The sequence below is a fragment of the Cnephaeus nilssonii genome, assembly GCF_951640355.1.
Source record: "Cnephaeus nilssonii genome assembly, chromosome: 13".
Classification (NCBI taxonomy): domain Eukaryota; kingdom Metazoa; phylum Chordata; class Mammalia; order Chiroptera; family Vespertilionidae; genus Cnephaeus; species Cnephaeus nilssonii.
This window is the reverse complement of record NC_137084.1, coordinates 56525678-56540863: the sequence shown is the minus strand read 5'-3', so window position 1 is coordinate 56540863 and position 15186 is coordinate 56525678. Positions and strand designations below refer to the sequence as shown.

The 15186-nt window shown below is 37.1% G+C and overlaps 1 protein-coding gene across 4 annotated transcripts in view; it reads left to right on the top strand.

Annotated features, from left to right (window-relative positions):
- The window catches only part of NOX4 (NADPH oxidase 4), a 168251-nt gene that overhangs the window by 113056 nt on the left and 40009 nt on the right, over positions 1-15186 (top strand). For all 4 annotated transcript variants that reach the window (XM_079787431.1, XM_079787432.1, XM_079787434.1 and 1 more), the window contains exon 13: positions 803-884. In XM_079787431.1, the coding sequence (XP_079643557.1) occupies positions 803-884 (82 nt within the window). The remainder of the gene's footprint in view (positions 1-802; positions 885-15186) is intronic.

Genomic DNA, 15186 nt, shown 5'->3' with positions numbered 1-15186 from the left:
TATATGTATTCTGCTGCTAGTTTCCACTCAACATCATACTAATATGATTCACTATGTTATTTGTAACTGATTTCATTCAGTTTTATTTCAATTAATATTCCATTGTGTGAATATACCACAAATTGTCCGTTCTCCTGTCAATGGGCAGTTCAGTTGTTTATATTGTGCAGTTTTGAACAATGCTGCTATGAACATTTTTTACTTGCTGCCTGAGACATATCTGAAGGTTTCCTCAGAGTATATATCTGGGAATGGAAATATTGGCTCATAGTGTATGCAAGGATTAAACTTAAAAGATAATGCCAAATCATTTTCCCAAAGCTATTGGGCCAACTTGCATTCCCACCTGAAACATAGAAAGCTCACATTGATACACATTTTTTCTAACGCTTGGTCCTGTGAGATTAATTTGTCAATTGCATGCCATGGAACGTGAATGCTATCTAATGGTGTGTGATTTTGGTTTGCATTTCACAGGTTACTAATGAGATTGTGCATCTCTTGGTATATTTATTGGTCACATATATTTCATCTAACTAATCTTTCAGTGATAAGATTTTATTGGTCTATACTAGTAAATACTTGATATTTTTATATTCGCAGTTGTGATACTTTAATCATAAAAAGACATATGGTCATTAAAGTGAAGTAGATATAATATAGTAGCATAGAGAACAGTGAGTGAACTTCTAATAAAGGATGCACAAATAGTTAACAAATGTGAAAGAAGAGGAAATAACTCTGTTTTGAAATTATTTTCATGACTTTTTTTACAGCTTGGTATTCATTTTTCTTTTGACAGAACGATTTCGAGATTTACTACTTCCTTCATCTAGTCAAGACTCCGAGATTCTGCCCTTCATTCAGTCTAGAAAATATCCCAAGTAAGCAATAGGAGTGACTGGGTATTGAAAAGGGAGTGGGCAAGTAAGTACTGGGAGAGATCTGGGAGGACAAAGACAAAATGTGTTCTTTCTTAAGATTTCTGAAAAAGCCAGAATAACTTAGCCTAATTAATGTGGGCATCTTTTGCAATGTAATGTCCCAGGCTCTGCACAGCTGGGTCAGAGAAAAAAAGATTTGCTTGCAAGTGCAGCCAGCTGTGGCTGGGAACTGTTGAGAGTGCAAACCAAGTTGTCTGCGTCAGGGTCTGGCCGTGTGTTTCTCTGTGCTTGATGCTGTATCCACAGACACAGACACTCTGAGTGTCCATCTGGTTTCCTGTTTCTATTCTCTAAATGCAAAGGGTTTATTCATATTGTAATAAGTGGCTTTCAAATACCCATGTGCTAGATGTGATTTGAGCAATTTCCACAGATTCCTCTGTACTGTCTTTATAGTTATGAGAAGGGTTATCTCCTGGTCCTTTCTCAATGAGGGCAGACCTTGACTCTCTTAGGTGCCACAGGTGTACTTATTGGTTGAAGGAATAGTCCTTCATCTTTCCAGAGAATAAGGAGTTACCAGGGATTTTTGTTTTGTTTTGTTTTTTTTCAATTAGGCATCCTCTTCCTAAAGGCTGACAGATGCTGCTCTCTTGATCCTTCCTGGGGAAGCTTCAAGCTCCCTCTCCTCTATGAATGCCTGACACTCTTTACTAGCTAGTATGCAAGAGGCTAAAGAATGAATAAACTAATATCATAAATAAAAAAGAAAGGTCACCAAGTTAAAGAGCTAAAGCTTGGTTCACATATTTTTCATCAAAACTAATCACTATGCTAAATGAGTCCTTCTTTGATTGGTTGGGCAGTTTATTTAAGTATTCACTGAATTTCTCTTTCTAGGATAACTTTTCCCCCTAATACTTAGCTTTAATAATATTTACTTACCTCTCAAAACAAAAATAAATATAGAATCCAAATTATCTGTTCATAGTTTTAGATATGAATCCTTATTTAATCTCTAGCAATAATCTTCCCAATCCCTTACAACACACAGGGACATACATGGGCCTGGATAGCCTGGTATTAATACATTCCTCTTCCATGCACATATTGACGGGGAGGATGGAGGTGCGTGAAGTGATGGATGCATGTCTATCTGCATTTTCCCCCAAGGCTTCTATTTGCAGAGGCCAGTGATGCCTGCTTTTCTGCCTCTTAGGCAACTGCCTGCCTGATACTTTTGCTTAAAGAGGGGAATCACAGTGGTTTCTCAGCTGGTGACCTGTTTGCTGCTATTTCCCTAGGTTTTCGTAGCTGCATGGCCTTACATGTTTGCTTCTTGTTCTTAGGTTACTTTTCGGATAGTGATGTGATCCATTCTAATATTTAAGAGAGACACCATGTGACAATCTTTTGCCAATGTCTGCTCCTTGGGGTAGATATATTCTTTTTGATATCTGTGGATTAAAAGAATAAAAATCATCTATAGATGCCTCACACACCATATTACAGCAGTTGAGAGTGCGGACTCACCAGCTGATGTGACCTGAGACAACCCTCTGTGCCTCAGTTCCACTTGTGTGCAAAGGGGTGTTAACAAAACCTACACTCGGGGGTTTTATAAAGATTAAATAAATTAAACAAAAAATACCTGAAACCCAGTTTACACATAGGAGTACTCGGTTCTAACTGCAGGTTTTTTTATTATTCATTTAAAATTGCGTACAGAATTAACTAGGTTTGCCCATTTCCAGAATCTTAGGGAAATAGATTATTGATCCATCTTGGAGGATAGCTCTTATATCAGCATAACTTTTGTCAACCTGCCCTTATTAATACATAGGGAAGTTTATTTGTTCACTATTTCTAAATTATCACTAACTGCTAGTGTGACACACTGCTTTGGTGACCATTTAACATTTTTATGAGGTTCAGTTCTCTAAAGCATCAAATGAATGCATGCTAATTAAAGATTTCTGGGTCTGAGCAATATTTATATAAAAATCCTAAATTAAATAGAGTTTGTTTATTTAAGTTAAATAATATTAAACTTCACGTCTTCCCATTGCCCATTTAATGTCTAGTTTGGCAGTAGAATTTTAGAAGGTGTTAGTGGGAGAGAGGGGGGATAATAGAATTCTATGTGTGCTGTGCCCAGGGAGTGTTGCCTTGGTCCAGGGAAGGGCATGGGCATGGAAGCAATGCCCATGTGAAAACTGCCGGGAAGGAGAAGAGAGAGCTATGGTAAGGGCCAATTAACAAATACAAGTGGGCAGGGATTTGTGTATGTCTCAATCTAATTTAAACAAATTTTGGATTATTTATCCTTTTAAATATCCTCCTTTATTCTCTCATTTACATTCACTCTCAAGTATATTCTCATTTATTCATTATTAAAGATAACTAAAAACAAAGGAACTTCACATTTTGTGACACACAAAAATTTCTGGAAAGCTGAACATTTAATCAAACCGTTATTATGTGTTGCTTTTATCTCAGCACAGTATACCTATTTATTCTGAGATCTTTTCTATGAATATAGTCTTGCTTAGTGAGAGATGTGTTTTAAGAGCTAAAACATGGGTGAAGAAGCAAGTTATTTGCCCTGTGTTACGTAGTGTCACAGAATGATATTCACAGAGCATATTGTAGCCAACCTTTCGGTGAGACTCACTGGACACTGGTTAATGTAGCTGATGAAGGGACTGTGGTAATCTGGATTGGGGTGGGTTCTCTAGTCAGCATAGTATTTATAACCTAAAGCATCTTGTTACCAAGAGACACCTAATAGATAAAGGCACACAGTGAAAGGTTAAAGGTATTCTTTATATAAAAGGGGGAAAGAGAAAAAAATAAAAAAGGAAAAATAATCATGAAGAACTAACTAGTCCTTGAAGTGTGTGTGTGTGTGTGTGTGTGTGTGTGTGTGTGTGCACCCACATTTTAAGGGAAAGCCATTTTTAAAAATGTTACTTGCAATGGTGCTGGGAAACATTTTTCTAAAACATAGTGTTCATTAATCACATTATTACCTTTGTGAACTTGCACTTGACCCACTGCTAAAGCCAGGCACGTCCATTCTAATCATCATGTAACTGAGGACAGTGTGACATGAAAATTCTCAGAGAGTGAATAGGGGTGGCCATTCATGAGAGACAGAAAGAGGCAGGTGATCTAAAAGAAGAAAATGCTGATTTATTAATTAGAGGGAAGAAATGGAGATAATGAAACTCAAGTTTTGTTGATCATTCCTTAGATGGTGTCATTGTTAGTAACTTTGAAGGACTTAGGGTTAAAATGCATTTAGTCTAGAAGGTAGCTGCAAATACCCCTATCCTTGAAGATATAAAATGGTTTAGGACATTTGGCATACTTTTACTCACAAGTGACTTTGCAATCATTTTAGCAGTTAGGCCAACAAAACATGATCCATTCACTCTGGAAAGCTTAAACATTATATGTATAAAAATACTGTGAAAATACAGGAATGAAATGTTGCATATCTCTGTTTGGTTCTCATAAAGATCAAGTTGTCTTTATGCTTAGTGTCAGAACTGTTTAGAGAGAGGAATATTATTTAAGACAAATTCAGAGCTGTTCCTGTTTGTCTTGGTTTGACACCAAAGAACAACCTTGATTGCTTGAGCAATAAAGGCAGTGTCTTAACTCAACGTCCTTCCCAATGGGCTGCTTAAAATAGGCTTTAAACAGTGATGTTGGGCAATATGCTTAAACTGAAGAGCCTCAGATGACCTTCCCTGATTTCATCTATTCTCCAGTTTATCTTTCTTTTTTCCTCAAAGAAAGTTTGAGTTCATCTTCTTCTAAACAACCATCCCTCTTCAATAATTTTTGTTCAATCTCATGTCTACAGTACTAGTATATTTCACTAACTTATTACCATTCATAATAAAAATAATTGCACTTAATGAAAACTTTTACATACCAGGAATTGTGTTAAGTGCTTTACAAGCATTATTTCATTTAATCCTTACCATTTCCCTGTGAGTTAGGGAGTACTATTTCCCCAGTGTTCAAATTGTACATACTAGGAACAGGGATCTCCCATTGAAGAGCTGGATCTCACACCCAGGTCTCTTTGGCCCCCAAACTATACTTGATTGTTCTATACTACTCATTTATTCATTTATTCATCTGTCCATTCTTCCATTCATTTATTCTTCAGGTATTTGTTGAATAATTACTGTGAACCAGAAGCAGTCACAATTACTGAGAATCTATAATAAAAAAAGCATAATATGCTAATTAGACCAGATGTCCTTCCGGATGACCTTCCAGATACAGCCGGGGCTGCGAGGGCCGAGGCAAGCCGCAGAGGCTGCAAGGGCCAAGCCCCTTGCACGAATTTCATACATCGGGCCTCTAGTATTAAAATGATTAGGACATAGTATGTGGTTTTGAGGGGCCTGAAGTCATGGGGGAGGGGGGAAAGCAGAATCAGAATTAAATGGAGAAATTAATGATAGCAATGTGATAAGATGTGCTCATTTTAAGAAATGCACTAAATTTAATGAGAGAAGAAAACAGAAAGTGCCTTCCTGTGTAGTTTATTCATATGAAGTTGAATTCCCCCTTAAGTAAAATCTTGAAAAGTGCTGTGTATGAAACCAGATGAAGAGGCTTTTTAGATGGAGCAGAGAACATAACAGCATGAGGAGCCATGGAAGTGCATGGTTCATTGAGACATCACCTTCCTGTGGCTGAAAAACTATGTGTCTGTATATGCACAAACATATTCAAGGAGGGGTGTAGGAGAAATGAGGGCAGGGACTACTTTATGAATTCCTGGGTTGTCATTTAAAGGAGCTTAGACTTTATGGTGGAAATAATGGAGAGCAATGAAAAAATTTTAAGCAAATGAGCAAAATAATTAGATTTGCATTTTCATGATTTATCATGGAGCCAGAGAGGGTCATACATAAACACATGGGGCCAGCACACTAGCTAGTTGACAATTTCATACTCAGGAGGGAAGTGATAAAGGGTTAATACTGTGGTAATAGTAAGAAGGAAGAGCAGATAGATGTCTGAGAATGTTAGGCATAATAATGTGAAGACTATTGAACACGAGGGAGAGGGAGAGTGAATGGGATGAAAAGGAGAGGGGAGGGAAGGAGAAAGGATGGCACACAAGGAAAAGGTTCAAGGAAGGAGTTCAAGGTTTTTCACCTAAATTGCATCAGCTTACTGGCCCCATGGCTGGGAACAAGTGGCAGGTTTCTCTCAGCATCACTTTTTCTTATATTTCCAATGGAGATAAAAGTAGTAGTATGGGGAAAACACCCCCTTTCTCCTTTATTCCTACATACAATACTTCTGTCACCAGATTTGAGGGTGTGTTTTTTTCCACACCAACCAATTATTGGATACCGGCTGGGTATCCTGCAATTTAATTTAATTCTGACACTAACTGGAGTTAGCGCAGACTCCACAGGTTAAGAGCTCAGTTCTACAAGACTGCTCATCCCCACATCAATGCCAATCTGCAAGTAGTAGGTCCACAGGTTACCAACAACTTCTGTCTGAGTTGGCCACAAATCAGAAGTTTTTACAACTCCCTCCTTGGATTCAATCATTTCCTGAGCAGAACTCAGGGAAAACATTTAACTGATGTTTACCAATCTATATATATAAAAGGCTAAGTGACCGACCACCTGTTCGTCAGGCTGACTCACCAACCAGCCGGTACATATGGCGCACACTGGCAATTTAAAAATAAACATTAGCCAGTCAGAGAAAGATAAATATCACATGATCTCACTCATTTATGGAATATAATGAACAGCATAAACTGATGAACAAAAACAGATCCAGAGACAGAGATACATCGATCAGACCATCAAACCTCAGAGGGAAGGTAGGGGAGGGTGGGGATAAGGGGGAAAGATCAACCAAAGGACTTGTATGCATGCATATAAGCCTAACCAATGGACACAGACAACAGGGGGGTGAGGGCATCAGTGGGGGGATGGGGAGTAATGGGGGAATAAGGACACATATGTAACACCTTAATCAATAAAGAAATTTCATATAAAGCTCTCGCTGGTGCCAATCGCATGCATTTCGATCTGTCATTGTCAATCGTGAATTTGGTTGACACTTCTATTATAGAGAAAAAGTGAAGTGATATTAAAATATTTCTTCTAATTAATTTCCTTTCAATGTACATGAATCCATGCACCAGGCCACTAGTTTGTTATATAATAAAGGATGCCGTGAACAGCAGATAAGGATATAGATAGGGTGAAATCTGGAAGGGTCTTGAGTAAGGGAGCTTCTGTCCCTGTGGAGCTGGGAGTGCACGATCCCCCTGGCACATAAATATGTCCACCAATCTGGAAACTCTCTGAACTCAATACTGTTGGGATTTTACATGAAGGCTTCATCACATAGACCTGATTGATTAATAGCTTTATTTCCATTCCCCCTCCCCTCTCCAGAGAATAAGGGGTGGAACATTCCAAGTTTCTAAGCATGGCTTGGTCTTTCTGGTGACCAGACCCTTTCAGGAGTTCCCTAAGAGTTGTCTAATTAAAACAAATGACATTCCCATCACCTAGGAAATTTAAAGAGATTTAGGAACTCTGTGTCAGATGCTTCCACCACTAAGGTAATTACAAAGGTCTTAGGAGCTCTGTGTCACAAGACGGACAAGACGTAATTACTGAAACAAAAGAGTCTCCTAGCACCCCTATTTATTCAAAAGGGTTCTGGGATCTCTGTGTAGGAACCAGGAGCAGAGACCAATAACCATATTTCTCATTATTTCACCAATCCCTTTGCTCTAATGTTTGCTTTTAGGAATACACAGTACCTGGCATAATTCTACCTTGTAAAGTATTGTGATCGTTAAGTAAAGTGAGGTAAAGTACTTGGCCTTTTGCAAACATGAATTCTCATCACTGTCCTCATCCTCAGCTCTGTTCTACCTCTTCTCAAAGCCCTGGCTTACCTCATGGCAGGGGGAGGAGTTCTGCCACATGATCTGCTTCAGAGTCTTCACTCCAGGCTGGATCCTGTCAGGAGGATAAGTTGTTCTGCCCGACTGAGATGGCTCTGCCAATGGGATCTATTTGGAGAGTAACTAATTAGGAAGGAGCTCTTTCTATGGTGCACCAGCTTGTGCATGGTACACGGCTATTCTAGTCCTGTGTCCACAATCACCGCTACTCATAACGTTCTTTATAATATACATACTATTTTAGTATTGGCGCTTCATTAAAGGATCCCTGTCTCTCATCTTCTCATCCTTAAACGTAGGTTTGCTTTTGTATGATAGGTGAAATTCCAACACCTGGCTGGCAAGAGATATAAAGAGTTGATACTGTGACTAGAGTGTGAAATGCAGTAATGAGGATTCCCAATTCTTTTGATATTCACAAATCTAGGCCAGCAAGATGTCAGAATGAAGCTGGTGTATCCATTGGTAGTAGGTCCCAGCCCCTGGGCTGGGATTCACAAGTACAATCCTACCGTCAGAATTTCAAAAGCAAGGAAAACCACCAAAAGACAAACAAACAAAAACCTCAAAATCTGCCAAAACTGAGCACTGCTGCAATTGTAAGGATTTTGACTCAGACATATGATAAGTGAAGAAGCTTTCAGTGCAAGGCTAATGAGCATGCAATCAGGATGCCTCAGTACTGACAGAACTCATTCTGGACTCAGATGAGAACTGGTTCAAGGATAAAGCCAAGATGAGCTATAGGCAAGGTCAGGAAGCTGAGGAAGTAAACACTTTCTAGGAGAGAAGCACGTGTGGTGCTCCATCTAGTGCCTTTGAGAGCTATTTACCTTCCCTGTTCTGTCTGTCCTGCAATCTCAGCTGTCATACATCAGATGGTTCTCATTTTTTGGTATTATTGTTTGTCTGCTTTGACTCGGAGATTATCTATCCGTTGAGAGAGAAAGTGGCCCAAAGTTCTCTGTTAAAAATCTTAAAATCCCATTTTAATGGTCTTGGATAGAAAGGCCTCCTTTGTGCATCAAGTGAGTTAATTGGAGCTCCTAACAGTGTTCTTAGCTCTAGACAAGCGAGGTGTTACCAGAGTTAAACCATGATTTCAGAAATAATGTATGAACTCTGTAGCTTAAATGACTATTAAAGTAGCTGTTAAAAGCCTGTTTTATATTACATTTACCAATTTATAATGGTTAAGATAGTATGATTTTGATAATATGTCTGTTTTATAGGAATTCCTTGCCAAAGCGTTTTCTCCCTGCAGATCCTAATTCAAGGCTTCTGTTTGTAAGACCTTGATTGAATGAGTCAGAATTCCAAGAAACAAACATCAATTAAAGTGGTTTTCCAAACAATGTTGCTTTTATTTATGCATGAGATTGCGTTAAGTAATGATCAAACATTAATTACAGAGATTTCTTAGCACTCTGCTGGTGAAGTTTCCTTTCTTAAGTTGTTCCTGAAATCCAAACAATGTGGACTGCTACCTCCCACCTCCCACCAAGTGAATTCAAAAAAAGTGAAGGACTTATCCTAATCACTATATTTAAAATCACCACCTCAGCCAGCTCACTCCCTGCCCTCCTTACTAGCTGTACCACAACATCAGTGTCACGCGGGATATGTTTAGAAATACTGATTCTTGGACTAATGGACTCAGAAAACCTGGGGTTGGAGCCCAGCACTCTGTGTTTGAACAAGCCCTCCAGGAAATTCTGATGCATACTAGCATTTGAGGACCACCAGTGAAGGGTAGAAACATTTTGAAGACTCTAAGACTTTTGAACTCCACCCCTCCTTCTTGTTGTGTTTACTGATATGATTATCTTCTGGGAATGGAATGGTTTAAGACTGAAATGCCACCCTCTCTGGGGGAACAGTTAATTACATTCATCTTTTTCGGAGATGAAGAAAGACTTGTTGTGAAGGATGACCTTGAACCCTTCCAGCCTGCAAAGCAGGGTTTTCCAGGAGTTTTTGATTTTTTTGTTATTTTCCAAGGTGTGTTATTTCTAACCAAAATAAGGTATAATTGACTATAATTATTAATACGTGATTTTTTATGGATATGAGCTTTGGAGTTAGATGCACAGAAATTTAATAATAGTCTTTCCCCTTAATAGAAAATGGCTTTGAGCAAATTACTTAACATATTTGAGTTTTAGTTCCCACTTCAGTAAAAAGGAGGTTAAACCTTTTTGGGAAATTTTTATGTGGATTAGGAGTGAAAATGTATATAGAACATTTAGTGTAGGCCCTGGATTAAATTAAATGTTCAATAAAGAGTTTCTATTTTTCTTATATCTCATTTTAGGTTTTGAAGGTAAGAGTCTAAGATTTTGATTTTTTTTTAAATTAGAACTTTTTTAAAGTCCAAGCTAATCAGATAAAGATAAAGGCAAATAATTTTCCCAAAAAATGTGCATTTACATCAGCATTAAATGGATGTAAATTATAAAGCTTTATTATTAATAATATCGAATATTTATCAAGTGCTTACTGTGTTTAGGTACTATGTTAAAAGCTTGTCAAATGTATTAGCATTCAGTTACATAAAACAGAAACGTAGTAAAAATGATGGGAGCTTATTTTTCTCATGTAACTAAAAGTACCTAGATAAGTGGCATGGTATTGGTAGTGTCAATATGCTACATCTGAGATGTCTTCGGGTCTCTTCTTTCCCTTTAATTATCTCAAGTTGGCCCCTTCACCGTCATGTCCTTATTCCAGGCAGAAGAAAGAAGAGCAAAGGGCATAAAAGGTCCATACAAATTGAGCCAACCTCCCTTTCAAGGAACTCCTTATATCCCCAACACAAACATCTACTTAATCTAATTAGTAAACAGTGTCTTATTTTGGGTATTTCTTACCTATCTTCCATTTCAACCACTATTTTTTTTTCTGTTGATATTTAGTGATCTTTTTTCTAGGATAGATGTTCTTTGTCCTACTAATGCTGAAGGCATGGATTATGTGTGGTTTTATTTGCAGTTTTTGTTTGGAGAAAGATTCATATTCAGGTAGCAGACATTATCCCCAGCATTTGAAATCACTAAATTATCACTTTTTATAAAGTCTCAATGAAGATAATATTCACAGAAAACAAAAGGAAAATAGAGCAAAAAAAATCTCATTTTCTTATTAAATTGGTGGAGTTACCTGAAAAGATTCCTGAGAGCACAGCTTCTCAGACTTATGTGCATACGACTAACCTGAGATCTTAATAAAACACAGATTCGGATTCAGGTAGGTAGGGCCTACAATTCTGACTTTCTAATAAGTTCTCAGATTAATACTGTTGGCCCAAGAACCACACTTTTATAGGAATGTACCCCATCATATTGGCCAAAGCCTAATGAAAGGCTTTTCATTCCTTCAAGGACATTTGTCACCAGGGAAAAGAGAAGTACTCAGGATTTTAAGCAGAAAACAAGAGAGTAGATAAAAGAAATCTCTCTCCTCATAGTCACCTATCTTAATATATATAATTGATTTCAGAGAGGAAGGGAGAGGGAGAAAGAGATAGAAACATCAATGATGAGAGATGATCATTGTTCAGCTGCCTCCTGCACACCCCCTACTGGGGATCAAGCCTGCAACCCAGACATGTGCCCTTGACAGGAATTGAACCGGGTACTCTTCAGTGCATAGGCTGATGCTCTATCCACTGAGGCAAACAAGATAGGGCAACCTATCTTTGATTACAAAGGAAAATCTGAAAGCACACCTTTCCTTTGTGCTGAAAATCTTAGTTTATTTGCATTTAATTATATTCTACATTGTTTTGTACTGTTTATTTGTTCCATTCCACTTTTTTTTTCTCTTCCTCAAACTTCTCTGTCTCTTTTTCTTTTTTTCTTTTGTCTGTGAAGATGTGTAATAATGATAGAGGCCATGGTCTATTTCTTATTTAAGTTGAGCTCTCTAAACTAATGGAAAAGAAATGGCAAAACAAAATATACTAGCACAATGAAAGTTGGGGTTTGAAAGTTTGTGTAAGCTAAGACAAGCCAGCAATTAAGATAAAGACCTGCTATATATGCACTTGTTTTCAGGAGAAGTTGCCATGTAGAAAAAGGCGGGTGCCCGGCTGGCGTGGCTCAGTGGTTGAGCGTTAGCCTATGAACCAGGAGGTCACGGTTCGATTTCTGGTCAGGGCACATGCCCAAGTTGCTGGCTTGATCCCCAGTGTGGGTGTGCAGGAGGCAGCCAATCAATGATTCTCTCATCATTGATGTTTCTATTTCTCTCTCCCTCTCCCTTCCTCTGTGAAATCAATATATATATATATATATATATATATATATACACACACACATATATATACACACACACATATATATATATATATACATATACATATATATATGTGTGTGTGTGTATATATATGTGTGTGTGTAATATATATATCTGGAGGGGAGCTGGGAAAAGGATGGAATGAGTGGTTTGAGGGGAGGAAAGTAAAATATTTGAGCCTAAAGCCTTAAGGCATATAATAAGTCACAGAAAATAAAAGGATTCATTACCATCTAAATAAACAACAGTTCAAATTAAACTCAATCTATAAAATAGCATTTTTTGTTGGAAAGACTGGTTATAGTGCAAAATTCTATAGATCTAAATTCAATCTTAGAGTGTTTATCTGAATATATGCCCTCTAACAGCTTTCAGAGATAATATTATTTCAGGCAGGGTTGCACCTGTGTTTAAATATATGTTGGAGTGGGGTGTGAAATTTAGCTACATGTTACACTTAAAAATTCTCTAAGGGTTGTCAGTTTATAATTCATGTTTACAGCTAACTACCTAGTGGAACAATTTGAAGAGTTGGGTAGCTTTTCTTTTATTTGAAATAGTGCATATTAATATATGTTTCAGGTTTCGTGTTAGCAGATCAATCCTACATTAGCAAGCACAAAAAACAAAATCAAAACACAAAAAACATTTTTTCTTTTAATATTTTATAAGAACTAAGTCCAATGGTGAAGATCTATCTACAGTATGTGTGTTTAAAAGTACAAAATAAACATAATATACTACATTCTCAATAATACTCTTGGTGTTGTAGAAGATCTAAAAGTCTCTAACACACACACAAATAATTTATTTTTTATTATTTAATTATAGTAGACATTCAATTCTATACTAGTTTCAGGTGTACAGTGTAGTTATTAAACATTTATACAACTGACAAAGTGATCTTTCCAATAAGTCTAGTACCCACCAGGCACCATACATAGTTATTACAATATTGTTGACTATATTCTTTATGCTGTACTTTACATCCTGTGAATATTTCCTTACTGCAAATTTGTAGTTCTTAATACCTTCACCTTTTTCATCCAGCTCCCCATTCCCCTCCCATCTGGCAACCAACAAACAAAACCAAACCCACATTTATAATTGTTAATGCATGTTTTAAATGGTAGGTAGGACATGAAGGAAATTGCTTGGAATTATAAACCATAACAAATTTATTTATCCCCCCAAATATAAGGCTGATTTTCATGGGCAATGTGTGGAGGACAGAGATAAGTCCTGGATTCCGGGACAGTTGGGGAGCAGATCAGAGACCCGTGCAAATTGCCTAAACTCCTTGAGTGAGACATCATCACCAAATAAGGTAGAGATTAAATAGTCTGCTCTGCAGGAGAGTTGGGATAATTGACTCATTTTGTCACTGGCTCTGAGAAAAATGGAAATAAAAATCTCCCCTGATATTTAGTAACCACAAGCTCCATCTCACTTGAGTTGGAACAGTGAATTCATAATATGTAGCCCAATAAACCCAGAGACTAAAGTTTAGTTTAAAGTGATTTCAGATTTATGGTGTTCTCCTGTTGCCCAGAAGAGGAAAATGAAAATGCTCCTGTAGGGGACACATTTTAACTCTCAAAGGATTCCTATACATAAGGCACCATGGAATATGAGCTCTTATTTTTTAAAATGAGGGAACAAAACACCATGAGCACATGTTAGTAGAAATCATATATTCAAAAAGTATAAGACACATGCTTACTCTGTCTAAAGAAATAAAACAGCATTGAAATAATGGTTAAGACACATGGGACAATCACATTTCTCAAGGCACTTTTGAAAAGAGCCAACAGAGCTTCTAGACATAAAAGATACAATATCACAAACTTAGCTGGTTAACATAGCCATAGTGAGAATGAATGAATTTTCCAATAGAACTGAAATAATTATCCAGGATGCAGTACAAAGAGATTAAGATATGGAAATTATGAAAGAAAGGTTGAGAGAGATATAGTGGAAGGAGTGAGAAGTTTCCATATTTCTTTACATTAGAGATCTAAAAGGAAGGGAAAGAGAAAGTGCATGTAGGAGATGTACTGTTTGAAGAAATAATAGCTCAAATTCAGGGTTACCAATAAATATCAAGCAACATAATAAAAATAAATTCACCATGGGAAACATCATAATTTACTTATAGAAAACTAAAAGCAGAGACTAAGGCAATGTAAAAGTAGTCAAGACAAGAAATGGGGAGGTAAGAAACATGAAAAAGTGAGACATACAGTATAAGATAATATTTTGGTAAGTAATTCAACATAATTGAGCTAAATTCTACAGTTTAAAAAAATGCCATTGAATTCTAGGTGTTAATTTTGTATCCTGCTATATTGTCGAATTCATTTATTAAATGTAGAAATTGGTTGGTGGAGTCTTTAGGGTTTTCTAGGTACAACATCATGTCATCTGAGAGTTTTACTTCCTCCTTTCTAATTTGGATGCCTTTTATGTTTTCTTCTTGTCTGATCGCTGTGGCTACCACTTCTAGTACTATGTTGAATAAGAGTGGTGAAAGTGGGCATCCCTGTCTTGTTTTTGTTCTTAGAGGAAATGATTTTAGTTTTTGCCCATTGAGTTTCATGTTAGCTGTAGGTTTGTCACACATGGCCTTTATTATGTTGAGGTATGATCCCTCTGCTTCCACTTTGCTAAGAGTCTTTATCAAAAATGGGTGTTGGATTCTATCAAATGCTTTTTCTGTGTCTATTGATATGATTATATGATTTTTTTGTCTTTTGATTTGTTTATGTGATGCATAATGTTTATTGATTTATGAATATTGTACCATCCTTGCATCCCTGGAATAAATCACACTTGGTCATGGATCATCTTTTCAATATATTGCTGTATCTGATTTGTTATATTGTGTTGAGGGTTTTAGCATCTATGTTCATCAGAGATATTGGCCTGTAATTATCTTTCTTCGTAGTGTCTCTATCTGGTTTTGGAATTAGGATAATGCTGGCCTCATAAAAAGAGCTTGGAAGTCTTCTTTCCTCTTGGATT